General features: G+C 35.4%; 1 protein-coding gene across 1 annotated transcript in view; it reads right to left on the reverse strand.

Annotated features, from left to right (window-relative positions):
- Nucleotides 1-19,365, reverse strand: part of Tomosyn (syntaxin-binding protein tomosyn) — a 180,507-nt gene that overhangs the window by 102,518 nt on the left and 58,624 nt on the right. The window contains exon 2 of the mRNA XM_075303157.1: nucleotides 6,383-6,602. Within this exon, the coding sequence (XP_075159272.1) occupies nucleotides 6,383-6,505 (123 nt within the window). The 5' untranslated portion in view covers nucleotides 6,506-6,602. The remainder of the gene's footprint in view (nucleotides 1-6,382; nucleotides 6,603-19,365) is intronic.

Below are 19,365 nucleotides of genomic sequence, written 5' to 3' on the forward strand. Positions count from 1 at the left end.
TGATTCTTTTGAGGTTAGGATTTTCATGCATTAGTATTTGACAGATCACGTGGAATTTCAGACATGGTGTCAAAGAGAAAGATGCTCAGTATGCTTTGACATTTCATCATGAATAGACTTACGATCTGCCACAACGTCGAATTTTCAGTGAATGGGCCCTAGAAAAGTTGGCAGAAAATCCGCTTTTTTATCGACAAATTTTGTTCAGCGATGAGGCTCATTTCTGGTTGAATGGCTACGTAAATAAGCAAAATTGCCGCATTTGGAGTGAAGAGCAACCAGAAGCCGTTCAAGAACTGCCCATGCATCCCGAAAAATGCACTGTTTGGTGTGGTTTGTACGCTGGTGGAATCATTGGACCGTATTTTTTCAAAGATGCTGTTGGACGCAACGTTACGGTGAATGGCGATCGCTATCGTTCGATGCTAACAAACTTTTTGTTGCCAAAAATGGAAGAACTGAACTTGGTTGACATGTGGTTTCAACAAGATGGCGCTACATGCCACACAGCTCGCGATTCTATGGCCATTTTGAGGGAAAACTTCGGAGAACAATTCATCTCAAGAAATGGACCGGTAAGTTGGCCACCAAGATCATGCGATTTGACGCCTTTAGACTATTTTTTGTGGGTCTACGTCAAGTCTAAAGTCTACAGAAATAAGCCAGCAACTATTCCAGCTTTGGAAGACAACATTTCCGAAGAAATTCGGGCTATTCCGGCCGAAATGCTCGAAAAAGTTGCCCAAAATTGGACTTTCCGAATGGACCACCTAAGACGCAGCCGCGGTCAACATTTAAATGAAATTATCTTCAAAAAGTAAATGTCATGGACCAATCTAACGTTTCAAATAAAGAACCGATGAGATTTTGCAAATTTTATGCGTTTTTTTTTTTTAAAAAGTTATCAAGCTCTTAACAAATCACCCTTTATTAATACCAAGGGTTATATTACACCGCCTTGTGGCAATCTCCAAAATCGTGAACGAACGGTAACAAAATGAAACAGAAACGTTCACGAAAAATGTTCATGGGCGTTCACGGTATCATAAATTGCTTTCATTTTTCTTTGACCATGAAATGTCTTAAAATATTCATTAGATGGTGTAATGTGCTAAGTTTCGAGTCACGGTAACGGAATTTTCTTTTAAATTCGTAACCATTACGTTTTCAGATCATGAACGCTGGTTGTTATTTTGACAACACATGTTTTCATTTTATCGTTGTCACATTGACACCGTCTTTTCTCCGTTTCACACCACATGTGTGTTGATTCACTTTCATAAACGGATCGTTTTGAAACGTGCGGCCCGTTCATGATTTTTTTCTATGCGTGTATGAAGTAGGTTAGCTTAGGTTAAGTATAGTTATTTTAGGTTTACTTAGACTATTCGGGCCATTGCAATACCACAAGTGATGAACTTTTCTCTTACCAATGAGTGCACCCCGATTCTATGTTTAACTCAACGACATTTCAACGACGACGACACTACGGTGAACCACATAAACACTTAGAAATGCCGCCGGCATTACTGCACCGCTGAAATCTTTTTCGGTGTTTGGTCGAAACTGCTATAAATAGATACAGAAGCGGCTGCACTTGCCTGATCTTAATTGGGCCAAAACTACCCTGCCGTGGGAGGTCTCTTTCCTCCGGTGCTATGGGCGGTGGTCGGAATTATAGGTTCTCACCGCTTCAGCTGCACCATCCCCATGAATCCTGTTTAGACCTGCCTAGTACGCAGCTTGACCTAGAGACTCTCTTTTGTAGAGCTGGATCTCGCGCCTAGATGATGTATATCAACCCTTACATTACTGGGTGGTGGTTGTCTATCCATAAGATGTCAGTTTGGATGATTACTCCGATAACTACCCAGGAGATACTGCTTTGACAAACCAAGAGATACTGATCTTTGTATCCACATAAAGGTGATCCAGGGGTGTGCTGCGGAGACATCCTGTCGCAGGTCTAAGGGCAGCGTTCTGGCAGGTCTGTATGTTATTTCACTGCGTATCACTTGTCTGAGGTGTCCACACCACTGACCGTCCAATTGCCTTATAGGTCGTTAACAAGGTTTCTTGGTCCGCACGCCAAGTGCTGCCGGCAAGTGACTTGAGGACCTTGTTTCAATCCCACGGATTGTCCCGATGGATTCTACCCATTGGCCAGCGGCTGCCACATCAGTGTACGTGTTGTTTCGTCCGTATTTTTGTGTTGGAGAAGGTGCATTCCGGGGAGCCTTCTCCGTTTGCTGTTGGTCCGAGCCGGGAAACCCCCGGACCACGGTATTGTTCGGAGAGGTGTAACCGGTGCTTGGAATGGGTACACTTTCGGAACTGCTTCGGCCTAACATCGCTGCGCTGCGGGAGTATAGTCATACTGACTACGTGGCAGGATGCTGTACCAACGACAACGGGTTCCGTGGTAAGATTAGCGAGATCGTGGACTAAAAGGATAAGGGTCGCGGCGATCCAGCTGAATGCCACCTGCAGCCTACGCCATTGTTTCTACTGCGGAGCTTATTACGACCTAAAAAGGCTTTCGAATGTGACCCCCGACATCTCCCGTACAACAATATTCTCCTCCGCATCATCTCACACCCAATATTGTTGTACCAGTTCCGGATAGTGCATCGTTTTTGCAATTTAATTGCAATGGGTTCCGTCGTAAGATTAGTGAGGTAGTGGACTTTATGAATCGGAAAAGGATAAGGGTCGCAGGGATCCAGGAAACTGAAAGCTGAATGTCACCTGCAGGCTACGCCATTGTTTCTACTGCGGAGCTTATTACAAATTGAAGTGCCATGGGCAGACGACCTAAAAAGGCTTTCGAATGTGACCCCGAGAATCTCGGGTTAATTTGTGGTCGGAATTAGTGTGGCTGAGGATTTGGTGGGGGATATCTTCAAATTTCTTTCTGTGAAATAACTTGTAAGATTAATGAGGTAGACGTTTAATTGATCGCATATATAATCAATATTCGGCCAGGATGCCATGATTGTTAAGTCGTCTGCGCATGATACAATTTCGACACCGTCATGAGGGGGTGGAATAGAAGATAGGTAGACGTTAAACAGTGCAGGGAATATCACCCCACCCTGGAGAATTCCCTATTTCACACTACGGGGTCTTGCCTTCCTATCCCCGGCGTCTGGACTACCTGTCTGACATGCTTGACCCATTCGAATGCCTTCGATAGGTCAAGCGCCACGAGGACCGTCCTGTGACTCGGCTTGGGCTGATTGAGTTCTGTATTTATATATGCTGAAATGGCATACAAAGCCGTGGTCGTTCTATGTACCTTGAAGAGTTCAGCTGGGAAATTCTCCACAAGGCTGAGGAGGAGTAGTGCCTCAATTGTCTTGGCTACTGGCGAGAGGAGAGAAATCGGTCTGCAAGATTCACCATTGCTCGAGTCTTTGGCCGGTTTCAGTAGTGGAATCACCCTGCCCATTTCCCAGATATCGGATATAATGAGCGATTCCAATGACAAATTGAGGAGGAGCATTAGCATAGAGATTACGTCGGGGCCCAGCGCTTTGGATGGTTTCGCGCTGTTGATGACATCGGTAACTTCGGTTGTGGTAAATTGTGGAGTGTAGTCGGCGCGGAGACCACGGATGCGACGAATGGCTCTGCTTTTCGCTCTATCACTGTCGGGATGCTCTACAAACTGTCGGTTGAAGAATATCGCGCACCTCATCGGATCAGTCACTGTCACGACGCCAAAGGTAAATGAAATACCATCATCCGTAGTAGCGGGATTCATGATGATTCGATTTATCGACGTCCATCTGTTTGTTTTGTTTGATTTTATTCATCCCCTTATCGCTCCACGATTCAAATTATCTACATCGATCCGTTTGTTTGTTTGTTTTTGTATTCGTGAAGTCGAAGTCTAGGTCACATTTGTTGTCAGATTTATGTAATACACTCTTAAAGGTTAGGTTAGGTTAGGTGGCAGCTCGATGTATCAGGCTAACTTAGACTATTCAGTCCATTGTGATACCACATTGGTGAACTTCTCTTTTATCACAGAGTGCTGCCCGATTCCACGTTAAGCTCAATGACAAGGGACCTCCTTTTTATAGCGCTAGTCCGAACGGCGTTCCACATTGCAGTGAAACCACTTAGAGAAGTTTTGAGACCCTCAGAAATGTCACCAGCATTACTGAGGTGGGATAATCCACCGCTGGAAAACTTTTTGGTGTTCGGTCGAAGCAGGAATCGAACCCACGACCTTGTGTATGCAAGGCGGGCATGCTAACCATTGCACCACGGTGGCTCCCTCACTCATAAAGGGCGCCTGATTCGATTTATCGACGTCCTTCTCTCTTTCTATTGATCCGTCTATATGTTTGTCCCTACGTCTGTTTGTACGTCTGTAGGTCTATTCGTCTGTCTGTTCGGAATCTATTTTTCTGTCTGTCTTGAAATAAATATCTAGATTGCATATTCATTCTCTAAGAATCGCTCCTCAATTCGATTTATCGTCTGTCTGTCGGTCTGTAGATCAGAGAATGAAGCCGCCCCTTTTTGTCGGCTGACACTAAATGTTTGCCTCAGGTGGCGGCGGCTTGACTGCTAAGCCGATATAAATTTTTCTATTCAGCGGCACACACTTATCCATTATAAAATCAATTTGATGCCATCCAAATGGTAATGAGATTAATTGTACAACCAAACTTACAGTCAAATTTACATTTCATTCAAATTTTCGGAGCTAAATTTTTGCAAATTTATTATAACAATTTGATACTGATCAATTGTGGGTGGAAAGTTCAAAATTTTTGCAAAAAATACAATAATTATTAATTATTTTTTCTGATTTAAATCTATATTTTTGATTAATTTGTGGCTAAATTTGAGTCGAGATGAATCGACATATTCAGCGGCGGCATCGACTCGTAAAAACTGGGCAGCGGCGGCTTAAATTTGCGTCGCCACTCGGAGGTTTCATTCTCTGCTGTAGATATATTCTTGAAGTCCAAGTCTAAGTCACTAAGAGAATGAAGCTGACCCATTTTTGTCGGCGGCGGCTGACACTAAATTTTTGCCTCCGGCGGCGGTGGCTTGACGACTAAGCCGATATAAATTTGTCCATTCGGCGACGCCTAGTTATCCATTATAAAATCAATTTGAAGTTATTCGAGTGGTAATGAGGTTAGTTGTACAATCAAATGTACATTTCGTTAAAATTTTCTCAGCTAAATTTTTGCAAAACTGGTATAGAAGTTTGAAATTGATTGATTGTGGGTGGAAGGTTCAAAAGGTTGGCAAAAATAGGACAATTATTAATAATTTTTTTTCTGATTTAAATTAATATTTTTGATTAATTGGTGGCTAAATTTGCGTCGAGATGAGTCGACATATTCTGCGGCGGCGTCGACTGGCAAAAAATGGGCGGCGGCGACTGAAATCAGCGGCGCGACTCGGCGGCTTCATTCTTGGTCACATTGGCTGTCCGATTTGTTCGATTTATTGACGCCCATCTGTTTGTATGCTTGTCCGTTTGTCTGTCGGTCTATTTGCGTCCCTGTCTTTCTGCAGATGATTTTTTGAAGTCAAAGTCTCTGTCGCATTTTTCGTCCGATTTTTACCCTTGAAATCAAAGTCTCCCACTCATAATCTATCCCTGATTCGATTTATTGACGTCCATCCGCCTGCTTGTCTCTCTTCCTGTCCGACTGTCAGTCTGCCTATACTTCAACCAAGTAGTATTCGTTGTCCAGTGTTTTCATCCACTCATAATTGCTCCTTGATACGATTTACCGATACCCATGTGTCCGTCTGTTTGTCTGTAGATGGATTCAAAAACCCAAGTCTCATTTATTGCCCAATTTTTTTTCTCACTTCTGTAGCGTCCATTCTCTGACTAAAACGTGACTCGTGTCAATTTCGTAACGATAGAATCATTTTAAGACCTGTACTTTGATTACGAGAATACAGGAAATGATATTTGTATTAGGTTCCTTAATACCAAAACTTAAAGGCTTACCATTAAACAATAGTTGATTTTTATCGTTTCAGATTGGTCATATAGCACACTACACAGAGAAATATATCGCCTATATTTTTTCCAATTAAAATTTGAACTGAATTTGACAAAAAAATCAATTCAAAATTTTATTGACACGACAAATGTTTTAAACAATACACAAATCTTGTCACCAGATCTTCGATGATTATTTCGAAATCGGCCATAGCCGCGTGTGTCTTATGATAGCCCTTAAATTGAACACTACCAAATAAAACAAACGCTAACTATAGCCAATTTTATTGGGCACTAATTTTCAAATACTCACATCTGATCACTGACACTCACTTTCACTATAATATTTGCAAAGTTTTTAAAAAAATCTATCTTAATCAAAGACGTACGTACCTTCTTTATCGAGAAATGATCAGGTCTAAGGGTCTCATGAATTTCCTGTTCTTGTCGTGCAGTTTGGGGCTGAACCGTTTGTCGAAATCCATCAAGAACGCCTCTGAATGTAAACTTTTTCATTTTTTACACATAGAATGAATTTTTGGAATTTATGTTGTAGAGAATTTCTAGCTTAGTGGTAAGTTTGCGTGCAATCTTACAAATAATCCATTTGCCCCTGAAATAAAATAAACAAAAGATGTTTAGATAAAATCACAATAGTAATTGAAATAATAAAATAGCATGCTTATATCCAAAATATTATATAAAGAGTTAACGAAAAACATTCCCATTGTAAAAAAAATTTAAAGTTCACTTCATTTTTTTTTAATTTAATTATTTAAATTTACTGTGTTTGTTCCTCGTATTGTAAAAGTCAATCACAATAGACTGCTATTGTGATTTACGAAAACATTATTTAATCGCAATTCAATTTAGCAGTTATATAATATCAATCGGGGGTGATAAAAAAAGTTCTGGCCTTTTTCTGAAATAAAATTTTGACAAAATTTTCTATAGAAATAAAATTTTGACAAAATTTTCTATATAAATAAAATTTTGACAACATTTTCTATAGAAATAAAATTTTGACAAAATTTTCCATAGAAATAAAATTTTGACAACATTTTCTATAGAAATAAAATTTTGAAACATTTTCTATAGAAATAAAATTTTGACAAAATCTTCTATAGAAATAAAATGTTGACAAAATTTTCTATAGAAATAAAATGTTGACAAAATTTTCTATAGAAATAAAATTTTGACAAAATTTTCTATAGAAATAAAATTTTGACAAAATTTTCTATAGAAATAAAATTTTGACAAAATTTTCTATAGAAATAAAATGTTGACAACATTTCATATAGAAATACAATTTGTATTTTTTTTATTTTGATATTTTTTTTGTTAAACTTTTCTCCAAATTTTGGTAGATTATTTTTGGGTCGAGTGGCAACCGTGATCACACAGCACCTCAATTGACCTTTTCAAATGAAGCTAAGCTAACATAACCTGTAATTGAGAAGTTTGTTCTTCAAATAAACGCTTAATAGATTTCTATCTATAGGCGTAGTCATTGATGGTTTGAAATTTCTAGCCATCGTAAGTTCACATTGTTAGTTATTAGCTGAAATTTGTGTGTCAACTAAAACAATTTGTTGAGAGTGTACGTACATACATATGTAATTTGTCATTAATCATTAAAGAGACTTGCACTATAATTTCGAAACTTGGACAACATTTACTGTCCAAATTTGTTAAGTGGGTGATAATTAATTTGGTGACAGTTGTAAACATTGGAAATTGCTATGGATTCGATGATTAGTGTTCGAGTATTTGTACAAGAAAGTTATAATAAGTGTAACACCCGTCAATTAAATTATTCATAATAAAAGTATAACATATGGTGGACAAAAAATAAATAAAAAAATTGTTAACTACAAAGATTTATTGTCCTTACGTTAAGGATAGAATGTTGATAGAAAAATCATTGGTACCATTTTAACCACACAGTAGTTTATTCCAACTGTTTTTGGGAATGGTACGAAAATTTTCTTCTGATTTAGTTCATATTGAACTTATGTGTTCCCACGTTTGAGACATTCTTGAAAAAAAGGAAAATTTCATTGGGCTATGGAAAATTTCGAGAAAAAAAAACAATAAAATTTAACTACAAACAAATAATTTTTTGCAATAAAAATAATCCCCATTATTAAGAGCAAATTTTGCGACCTACAATTTAAGTTAAAGTTAATAATTGTGATTGGAAGCAGCAATTTCTTCAATCAACAAATCTGTCATGGATGGGAAAAAAGTCCAAATGAATGAACATTGCACACAAAAAAACTGAGCCCTCTATGGCGTAACATCCAATTTACCTCTATTTTATTTCATGACAATTATTATGTCATGTTTAGTTAACATTTCTCTATTATGAGAAAGTTTCCTTGAAATTTTTGTGTACGGTAGCAAAATTAACTAAAAAAGGGAAAATTTATAAACAAATGAATGAATCAATATTTACTAAATTCGTAGTCCAAAATTTCTTAAAATTTGTGCCCATCCTATGGCGCTATTTTTTTTTTTTTTTTGAGTTGACGAAAAATATTTAATTATTTTTGTGATATCGATGTTTGTGATACATTTTAGTTTAAATTTTCTAAAAATTGAGTTTATAATTGTAACAAATTGAAAAACTTTTTCGCTTCCACCGGGGGTTGAACTTGCGTCTGTTGGCACCATAACAGAACACTTTGGCACACTCAGCCACAAACACCATTAAACACGATGCATCAAAACGTCTATTCAAATGTTTGTGATACGAACCTAATATGACACCACGACATGACATTCTAACTCCTTCCTGGGATGTTCTTTATTATTATGAATGAAAAACCAAAGAAGGCTGGTTCAAATCTCACAAATTTTCTAAAAAAAATATTTTTTTTTTAAATAACAGGTTGGCTGATAAGTCACCGGTCTAACAAAGAAAAACACATTTTTTCTCAAAATTCGTTTTTATTATTCAACATAGTTCCCTTCAAGAGCGATACAACGACCTTCCAATTTTTTGATACCATTTTGGTAGTACTCCTTCGGTTTTGCCTCAAAATAGGCCTCAGTTTCGGCGATCACCTCTTCATTGCAGCCAAATTTTTTCCCTGCGAACATTCTTTTGAGGTCTGAGAACAAGAAAAAGTCGCTGGGGCCAGATCTGGAGAATACGGTGGGTGGGAAAGCAATTCGAAGCCCAATTCATGAATTTTTGCCATCGTTCTCAATGACTTGTGGCACGGTGCGTTGTCTTGGTGGAACAACACTTTTTTCTTCTTCATATGGGGCCGTTTTGCCGCGATTTCGACCTTCAAACGCTCCAATAACGCCATATAATAGTCACTGTTGATGGTTTTTCCCTTCTCAAGATAATCGATAAAAATTATTCCATGCGCATCCCAAAAAACAGAGGCCATTACTTTCCGGTCGCTGTCCACTCAGCCGACTGTCGATTGGACTCAGGAGTGTAGTGATGGAGCCATGTTTCATCCATTGTCACATATCGACGGAAAAACTCGGGTGTAAATATTACGAGTTAATAGCAGCAAACACCGCTCAGAATCATAAACACGTTGTTGTTTTTGGTCAAATGTGAGCTCGCGCGGTACCCATTTTGCACAGAGCTTCCGCATATCTAAATATTGATGAATGATATGACCAACACGTTCCTTTGATATCTTTAAGGCCTCTGCTATCTCGATCAATTTCATTTTACGGTCATTCAAAATCATTTTGTGGATTTTTTTTGATGTTTTCGTCGGTAACCACCTCTTTCGGGCGTCCACTGCGTTCACCGTCCTCCGTGCTCATTTCACCACGCTTGAATTTTGCATACCACTCAACTATTGTTGATTTCCCTGGGGCAGAGTCCGGAAACTCATTATCAAGCCAAGTTTTTACTTCCACCGTATTTTTTCCCTTCAGAACAGTATTTTATCAAAACACGAAATTCCTTTTTTTTTCCCATTTTTTCACAATAACAAAAGTTGCTTCACAAAAGACGCTCTATCTCACAAACTAATTGACTTACACACGTCAAATTTTGACACGAATCATTTGAAGGTTGGTACTATATAAAAATAATATGCATTTAATACTAGCGACGCCATCTATGTGTCAGACCGGGGACTTATCAGCCAACCTGTTATTAGAACATTGGAGGAGCTCTCCTTTTCAACATTTACGAGCAGAGGGACTAAAGTATTGAAGCGCTCCACCCACAAGCCTTATGTTTATTCGTAGGAAGGCCTCCGGGGGGTGTCATCCGAATTCTGTATTTTGAATGTGAATTAAAAAACTTTGTGATATTTTCCTAAATAGATATTTTTTGTAATTTTTAATGCATTCTAATGCTTGTCTGATACGTTTGCCCTGGAATATTTTCAAAAATTTTCGATTTTCCTAGAATGGTTTTAGCATTCTAGAATGAATAATTTGTACCATTTTATTAAAATTTAACCTACTGAATTAAAAAAACTTCCTGTGCAGTTAAAATAATTAACTTCTTTGTGAGGACATTTTTGGAAGCGCTTTTAAAGTTGTGCCTTTAGAACAACTCCCATTTTTTTTTTGTTGGGAAGAAGTGTGGAACTACTTTTAGTTGCTTTATTAAATATTAATTTTCTAGTTATCTTGATGTCTGATTTTTATGCATTTTTATAAAATAAAACGAGGAAAATTGTCTAGCTACGCTAGACCCCCCCCCTAGGTAAATTGTCTAGCTACGCTAATGCAGCATAGCGGGCGTCTTTTTTCGAAAGAAGATCGAATCTGCATGGAGAAAATGTACAACAGTCTTTTGTCTTTTGTCATTATACCATCAAAATACTTAATTTTGAATACTACAAATTATTCAAACATGGACTGAATACCTTTTATTGTTGTTTTTATGCCTTTTTTTTATTATTTTCATCTATGGATTAAACCCTTACAGACTAACAGTAATATATTACATTATATACATATCGTTTGTTAATATATCAAGTATTTAATAATAATGTTATCTTTTTCTTTACATTGTATTTCTCTTCTGACAAATCAAGATAATAATAAAATTTATTGAATTCATTACAAAGACGGCGAAGTGGATCGTTGTTTTAAAAGTTCGTTCGAAAGTATTCAATGTGGAGCAGTTCAAAGTTGCGGGTAGATCTAAAGGGTACATTGAATGATATGCTGTTAATAAGGAAGTCAGATTAAAATAAAATATGCTAATATTGACCTAAAACAAACAAACTTCTTTAATTAGAAATTTTAGGAAAATAATTGGCTTAGGCTTCGGCCGATTATTACATTTTTGTTGAAATTCGATTACGGCCAAAAAACTCAGCTTCGGTCGAGCTCTAAATGGAAGACCAACAGTCATAGCTACTCTTATCCTAATTGTAGGAGGAAAATCACTTTCTTTTTTTTTTTTGTTGAACCAATTAAATTTGTAATTGAAAATTTTTTAGAATTCAATTGATATATTAATTGAAAAAACTTTGGAGACATTTTTTTGTGTCTATGATTTAACTTTTTAATTAAATTGTTATTTGGAACAATTAATTGTTTAATAGAAACCACGAAAATTTTAACTCATTTTCTTAACTAACATTTTGTTCTTAGTTTGATTAAAACAATGATTGTATCAATTTTTTTTAAATTAAAGACGTAACTATTTTCAATCAATTTCCTGATTGACTTTGTGCTTTTATGAAAACTTTATAGACATTTGGGCAAGAAAAGAGAAATGCGTCTTCTATGCTAAGCAAATTTCGCATTCGTATTTGAAGTAAATGAAATCTAGGAGCTACACGGTCCAGTGATTAATATATTGTGTGGCAAAATCGTTCGATTCCTCGTCCGAGCGAAAGATAAAATTTAAAAATAATTTATTAAATTTCATATTTGAGTCTACATTCTTTGTATTGCAGAAGAGCAAGTGGTGAGATCTAAATAAATAATATGGCACTGCGAGAAATATAGGGAAGATGAAATTAGCCAGAAAATTAAAAAAATTTACTAGTGTTTATTAAATAGTGTTTACACAAAAATAATATAATATTCTTCCAAACTAAATTCCCAAATTTCGAATGGTGGAAAAACTTGTTTTTTTTTGCGTTTCAATGCCATAAACTTATATAGTAGCTCCCTAGAGTAGATACAAATCACAATCTAGAATACGTGATTTACATTAGAATATAATTCACAAGCAACTTTTATTTATATGTCCTACATAAAAGTCACCAATGAAAATATTATTAACACTTTCGCCTTAAGGATATACAAATGTACATTAGCGAATTGTTTGCAAAGAATTTAATTTTCTACAACAGTATTCTCGTTTAAATACAAACTAATAATTTTCTTGTGTATAAATAAACAACTCCCAGGCATAATTAAGATGATGGATTAATGTGCAAGTATGCCATGACAGTTGCGTTCATATTCACCTACTCCCAGGAGTACTTTATAAATGAATGAATTGAAATGATATGAACTACATTCCAAAACTACAGCCAAGGATAGCAACAAATTTATGCAAAATCAGTTCAGTTTCATATTTTTTTGGTTGGTTGGTTGGTTGGGCACAAGTAGGGTGTCCAACAGTCAACTAAATTCTCTAATGGTCTTCGTATCCAATTTGTATGTTGGCCATGACTGACAAAATTGATTGTCAGTCAAAAATGAAAAGGAACTGGTGACTTTATTGGAAATCTACTATCCAGCTGGGAAGTTGTATATTTTAACATAAATTTTAAAAAAGTATTGCAATGAAAACATTAGGAGGCCGAATTAATGGTTAAGGTACCTGCGCTTGAAAATTGACAACAGGAGACAACTCCTAACAAGATCCAGATTTAGTTCAAACTTTCACAAAGGACTATGGGATGAAAATTGTATTTGTTGAATTCGTTGAAACAGAAATAATTTAGAAAATTATCGCATTAAGATTTTTAAGGATTTAGATAGAATTAAATAAATAAGTTTCAGTTTTATTAAAGAAAAGTTAACTTTAGTTCATGTATTTTGTCTAAAGAATCCCATTTCAAAGTCGAATCTAAGGATAAAATTTATTCAATGAAAAGTTTATAAACATCTGGTAACATGTAAGCTATAGGCAATATTAAGAATTTTTTTAATAATGAATTTAAACATTCAAGCATTGCTTTAAAAAATGTTCATTACATTTAGAACAGTGAGACGTGGAGCACATAGACCCCGGAGAATAAACAATTATAGATTTCTACACCGATGGCTCCAAATTGGATGGACAAGTGGGTTTTGGAGCATCAATCTTGCCAGTATTTTTCTGGCACTTCTCCCCCAAATTAGGATGCTTTCGTCCCGAAAAATCAACAATTTTTAATAAAAATTCCTCACAAAAATTCCCAATAAATTTTTACAATTTTTTATGAAAAAAAAATAAAATAAAGAAATAGGCTCTGCGGTAGAATTTCGGTAATAATTTAAAAATTGGAAAATATATAAAATTTATTGTCATGCAAGTGTGCGATCTGCAAAAGATCAAGATTTGGAAACACAAATCCAGGAGTCCGGTGATTGTCTTTCAAATGCTCGAAAAATTTACATGAAAGTTCCATTACCATGACGAAATTTTATTTCTAAATACTCAAGTAATTAAATTGGGTGGTAGATGAATATGAAGGTGAACCATGTTCATTATATCCATTTTTATGGGGTATATTGTCCAAATCAGTGACAGGCCCGTGTCCTCACGAAATGTTTTCACAGTTGTAGAAAATTGTCTCAACCTAGCTGAGTAACATTATAAATTAGAGCTTGGGCCCACAAAATAAAATCCTGCGTCGTTTCTAATCCAAATGAATTATTTGCACACATTTGTATTTTTTTTAAATAATGTAGAAATAAACAGAATTTCATGAAAATCATGGATACTGAATAGATTTCGAAAAAATCTCCCTCAAGTCCCCAACTCAAAATTTTCATCCCCATCCACAAAAAATATCCCCAATTTAGGGGGAAATTTCCAATACTGGAAACACTGGCTGACATATTAGCAATAAAAGAGGTCGCAAATTGGCTGAGATGTAATATTCCAACAAATGATGGCATACATATATATTCAGACAGTCTACCTAGAACAAAATGTTTGGATTCTCTCTTCTGGAAAATGAACATAGAAAGCTCTCAACGAGATGACTGTGCATTATAATATTCACCTAATATGGGTGTCTGGCCACAAGATCATAGCAGGGAACTGCGAAGCGGAAGAGTTAGCAAGGCTAGGATTCAGCCAGCAAAAAATCGTCCCCAAAAAGTAGTGAAAATGTTCATTTTGGATCCGTGAGTGCTGCCCCAAATTGGCACAGAAGCGATGAATTTAACATGGGCTTATTATAGGACGAATATCCACCATTTCAACAGCCTTTGCACTGAATTTGTATCACTTCTTAAGGTTTGATCCGAATTCCGTGTTTTGGTTGTGAATTAAACAATTTTGTGATGTTGTGCCAAATAAATAATTTTTATAATTGTTTGTGATATGTAATGCTTTCTAAAGTTTTTCTGAAACGTTTGATTTCAAATATTTTCAATAATTCGCAATTTTTTCTAGAATGAATTTTGCATTTTTTTCGACAAAATTACTTTGTTACTCTGTTTTTCACGTATTTGAAACAAAAAAAGTTAAAATTACCCATTCAAATTATGAAGAAAAGCGAGTTATAAAAAATGCATTAAAAGAAATTCTTGTGTAGTTAAAATAAAGAAAGTCATTGGGGGATATTTTTGGAGGTGCTTTTAAAGTTGTGACATTAGAAGAACTTCCCAATTTTTTTGCTGGGTACATTACATATTCCAGGGGAACTATACACTGGAAAAACAGTGAACCCTTTTCCATTACAAAATGAACTAAACTGTAGTAATATTGACCATGATTTAGCCCTTAAGATTTTTTTCAACTTGTCTAGTTTACAATTCTCTTACATTTTAGTTCATCTATAACATTGTATTTTAGTTCATTTTTACAACACCATAAGATTTATATACCCCTACCAAGTTAAAAAGTCAGTATTATTTTGGTTTACGTGCTTATTTTGTGGGAAACCCGATAATAAAAATTGGTTAACAGTCTCTTTAAAATGTCGACGACTAAACTATTTTTAAATCAATCATTCCACAGTACATAGAAATTAAATAATTAAAGGAACAACAAACCGTTTTACTATTATGAAAAATTTCATACATTAAAATTAAACTTTCTTTAAGCTAAAGTACTTTATTATAAAAACTTATGATTAAAGTTCTTAATACAATGTTTTTTTGTGAATAAAAATTATGGCCACGTGGAACAGAGAGTAGTTCATTTGAACTCGCTGTTTGGACGTTTTGACTTATCCTTTCTTATTCATCGTAGGTATTTTTTCACATATCTTGCTGGAAAAAAATGGAAACAATAATGAAAATTGTTAAAAATTAACACCATGTAATGAATAATTTTGAATTCTTCATTTTAGCTTGTAACTTACCATATTTGGGGGCATTTTATCAAATGATGTAAGGAATTCAACTTTTCTTTGGAAAACGTATCTCATAAAATTTGCACCTGAAACAATTAGAGAAATAATGAAGTATTCTATATAAACTCATAAAACTGTGTTGTTATCGATGTGAAGGATATAATAAAATACATATTCTAGTTAAAGAAAACCAAAGTTTTAATATAAAACTTACCAATTCTCTATTTAATTGTACGCTGAGGGGAATATAAAAAGTTGTCCAAATTTATTTGAGTTACTCTGAAATTAAATATTTATTTTTTACATTAAATAAAATTATTAAATAGGGTTTCAAAAAATCTAATGAAAAAAATAATAATATGCATAAAAAACCAAATATTCTTGATAACCCTAGACAGTCATCATTCGTCAAAATGACGACACGTAATTTCATTTTCGATTTAAAATGCATTTTAGTCTATTATGAAATGGTAAATTTAAGTTATACTAATTCGACCGTTTTATGAATTGTTGTTTTATACTACTTAAAACCAAATTGAATAAGAAAATAAATTCAAGTTTGGTTCATTTTTCGCTCACGATGAAATCAGCCGTAGTCAAAATGACGAAAGATGACGTTAATGTACAAAAAATAAGGATGACTGTCCAGGGTTAAAACAAAGTTAAAGAATCCTTACTAATTCACTATTAAATTACAGGCAAAGGTGTACTAAAAATTTGTCCAAATTTTTAAGGGGTTATTCTGAAATTACATATTAGTTTTTACATTAAAATTATTACATTGGTTTCCAAAAAATTTGATTAAAGAAATACTAAAATAAGGTATTAAACACCTGTAATTTTGATGATAAAAAAAGTCACAAAAACGTAAATATTCTAGTTGAAATAAAGCCAAGTTTTAAAAGAAAACTTACCAATTCTCTATTTTTTAAATTTGTTCGAATCCATCTGGAGTTGCTCTGAAATTAAAGATTGCTTTTACAACAAAGAAAAACATAAAACATTAAAAATAATTAATTAACAAATAATAATATACATACAAAATATTATTTTTAAAAGAAAGTCATATTAAAAAATACTTACCAATTTATAAATAAACTATACGCTGAGATATAACAAAAATTTTCCAAATTCATCTGGAATTGAATATTAACTTTTCACTTGAATAATAAAAATTTCAATGCACTTTCAATTTCAACGTATTTTCCTAAATATTCTTAATAACCTTTTTCTAAACTACCGATAAAATATTAATAACTTTCATTTAAAAGGTTTAATAAACAAACAACAATATATGTCTCAAAAATCCAAAATATTCCATGCCTTTATATTCCCTTTTCCCTTGTTGCATATCTTCTTAAAAGATGCAACAGCCCACGCCAACACCAACTATACAACTGAAGCATGCCAAACAAAACCAAGCAAAGCCAAAACATTCCTACAACAACAAAAACACATGTGCCTTTATTGAAAACAACACCTCATCTAGCCAAATAAACCATCCGCGAATAACAAACACACACGCAAACCACTAAATGAACAAAAATAAAAACAACCCCACGCTCATGTATACACAACAAAACTCAAGTAACATCATCATTACATTAATCACATTCCACTATGCCGATAAAGATCTCTGTACTATGCACTAGTTCATCGCATCTGTCCACAATTTACTCTAAAAACAATACTCTTAAATGCATATCAGTATAAGAACGATGAAACGTTTAACCTAAAATTAGCAAAAACTTCATGAAATGATATCTACCCATTTTTGACGAAAATGTCTATAAATTTAATTACATGTGAACTAAAAATATTTCATTGGGAAATTTTTTACCAACAATTATTAATCATAGGAATTGTCAGTAAGAAATTGCTATCCACTTTCAAGTTCATTTTTCGTAAAAAAATATTTTCTCATACAAAAAAATCTTATGGTAAATTGCACTTATTATTTAGAAAATACTTTACATTTCAAAAGTAGTTTTATAGCATGACAAACGAATTTTTAACTACCAGTTAAGAAATTTTTTAAGGAAATTTCCATCGTATTTTGTAGGCCATGAACTAAACGATTGCTACTTAGAATTTGTAAAATTTCCTTTCGAGTAGTTAATTTTCGTTGAAGATACGAAAAATGAACTAAAATTCTGGAAAATTCTTGTAATAAATTATTGTAAAAATCTTCTTAAATTTACGAGACACATTTTTTTCTGTGTAATTTGTTGATATGCCTCCGAGCACATGGGCGAACATGGGCGCAGCCGATGTTCGGCAAAAAAATCAATAATCGGCCGAAGCCGGTAAGGTAATTCAGTATGTGTCTTATAATATTCTTTTAGAACTAACAGACTTTTTAGTATTCAGAAGCTTCGGCTTCGGGTAACCGGCTTCGTGACACCTATTGTGGCCGTATGCCGAAGCCGATTCTTCGCTCGAGCTCTACTCTGGGTTCAGATTACAAGCATTGCTTTAAAAATGTTCATTACATTTAAAACAGTGAGACGTGGAGCACACAGACCCCGGAGACCCCTGGGTACCTCCAAGCTCATACTACGTGAAGGATGGCCTGCATGAGTTGCCATGATACTAAAGAAAAGGAGTCAATTAAAAACTTCTTGTGCGAATTTTAGGGGCATATAGCTTTAGATTACTGATGGACCCGGAAAATGTTAACTTAAGCAGTCTACTAATGTCTTTGGAGCAATCAGGTAGATGCTTACATGTAATAGGTATTTTTGATTAAGGTGGTAAAGGGTGATACGGTCAAAATTTGGTCAATATAAATGTTGCTCCTATTTTGATTTTGGAATTCACTCTTCAGTTGTCAAAATGCCGTCCAAGCAAGAAGAGCAGCGTATCAAAATTTTACTCGCGCATCGCGAAAATCCGAGCTACTCGCACGCAAAGCTGGCAAAATCGCTAAAAGTTGCCAAATCAACCGTTACAAATGTAATTAAAGTGTTTGGGGAACGTTTGTCGACAGCCAGGAAGTCTGGATCGGGGGGAAATCGAAAACCGGAAGCCGCTGAGACGACAAAGAGAGTTGCCGGTAGTTTCAAGCGAAACCCTATCCTCTCTCTCCGAGATGCCGCAAATAAGCTGGGTGTATCGTCTACAACCGTGCATCGAGCCAAAAAACGACCCGGACTATCGACTTACAAAAAGGTAGTGACTCCAAATCGCGATGATAAACAAAATACGACGGCCAAAGCGCGATCCCGGAGGAAGTTTGACTGCGTGGTAATGGACGACGAAACCTACGTCAAAGCCGACTACAAGCAGCTTCCGGGACAGGAGTTTTATACGGCAAAAGGAAGGGGAAAGGTAGCAGATATTTTCAAGCACATAAAACTGTCAAAGTTCGCAAAGAAATATCTTGTTTGGCAAGCCATCTGTACCTGTGGCTTGAAAAGCAGCATTTTCATAGCTTCCGGGACTGTCAACCAAGAAATTTACGTGAAAGAGTGTTTGAATAAACGTCTGCTGCCTTTCCTGAAGAAACACGGTTGTTCCGTACTGTTTTGGCCGGATTTGGCATCTTGCCATTACGGTAAAAAGGCCATGGAGTGGTACGCCGCCAACAACGTGCAGGTGGTTCCCAAGGACAAGAACCCTCCCAACACGCCAGAGCTCCGCCCAGTTGAGAAATACTGGGCTATTGTCAAGCGGAACCTAAAGAAGACCAAAAAACTGCTAAGGACGAGCAGCAGTTCAAGGCAAACTGGCTTTCTGCGGCGAAGAAGGTGGACAAGGTGGCTGTACAAAATCTGATGGCAGGTGTCAAGCGTGAGGCCCGGCAATTCGGATTTGGAAAAGCGAAAGCCTTACTGAATATTTTTCCTGAATTTTATACTAATTGAACTTGAAAAAGAAATTTAATTTGATTTTTTAAATAAA

This window comes from Haematobia irritans, chromosome 3 (genome assembly GCF_050003625.1).
Source record: "Haematobia irritans isolate KBUSLIRL chromosome 3, ASM5000362v1, whole genome shotgun sequence".
Lineage (NCBI taxonomy): Eukaryota > Metazoa > Arthropoda > Insecta > Diptera > Muscidae > Haematobia > Haematobia irritans.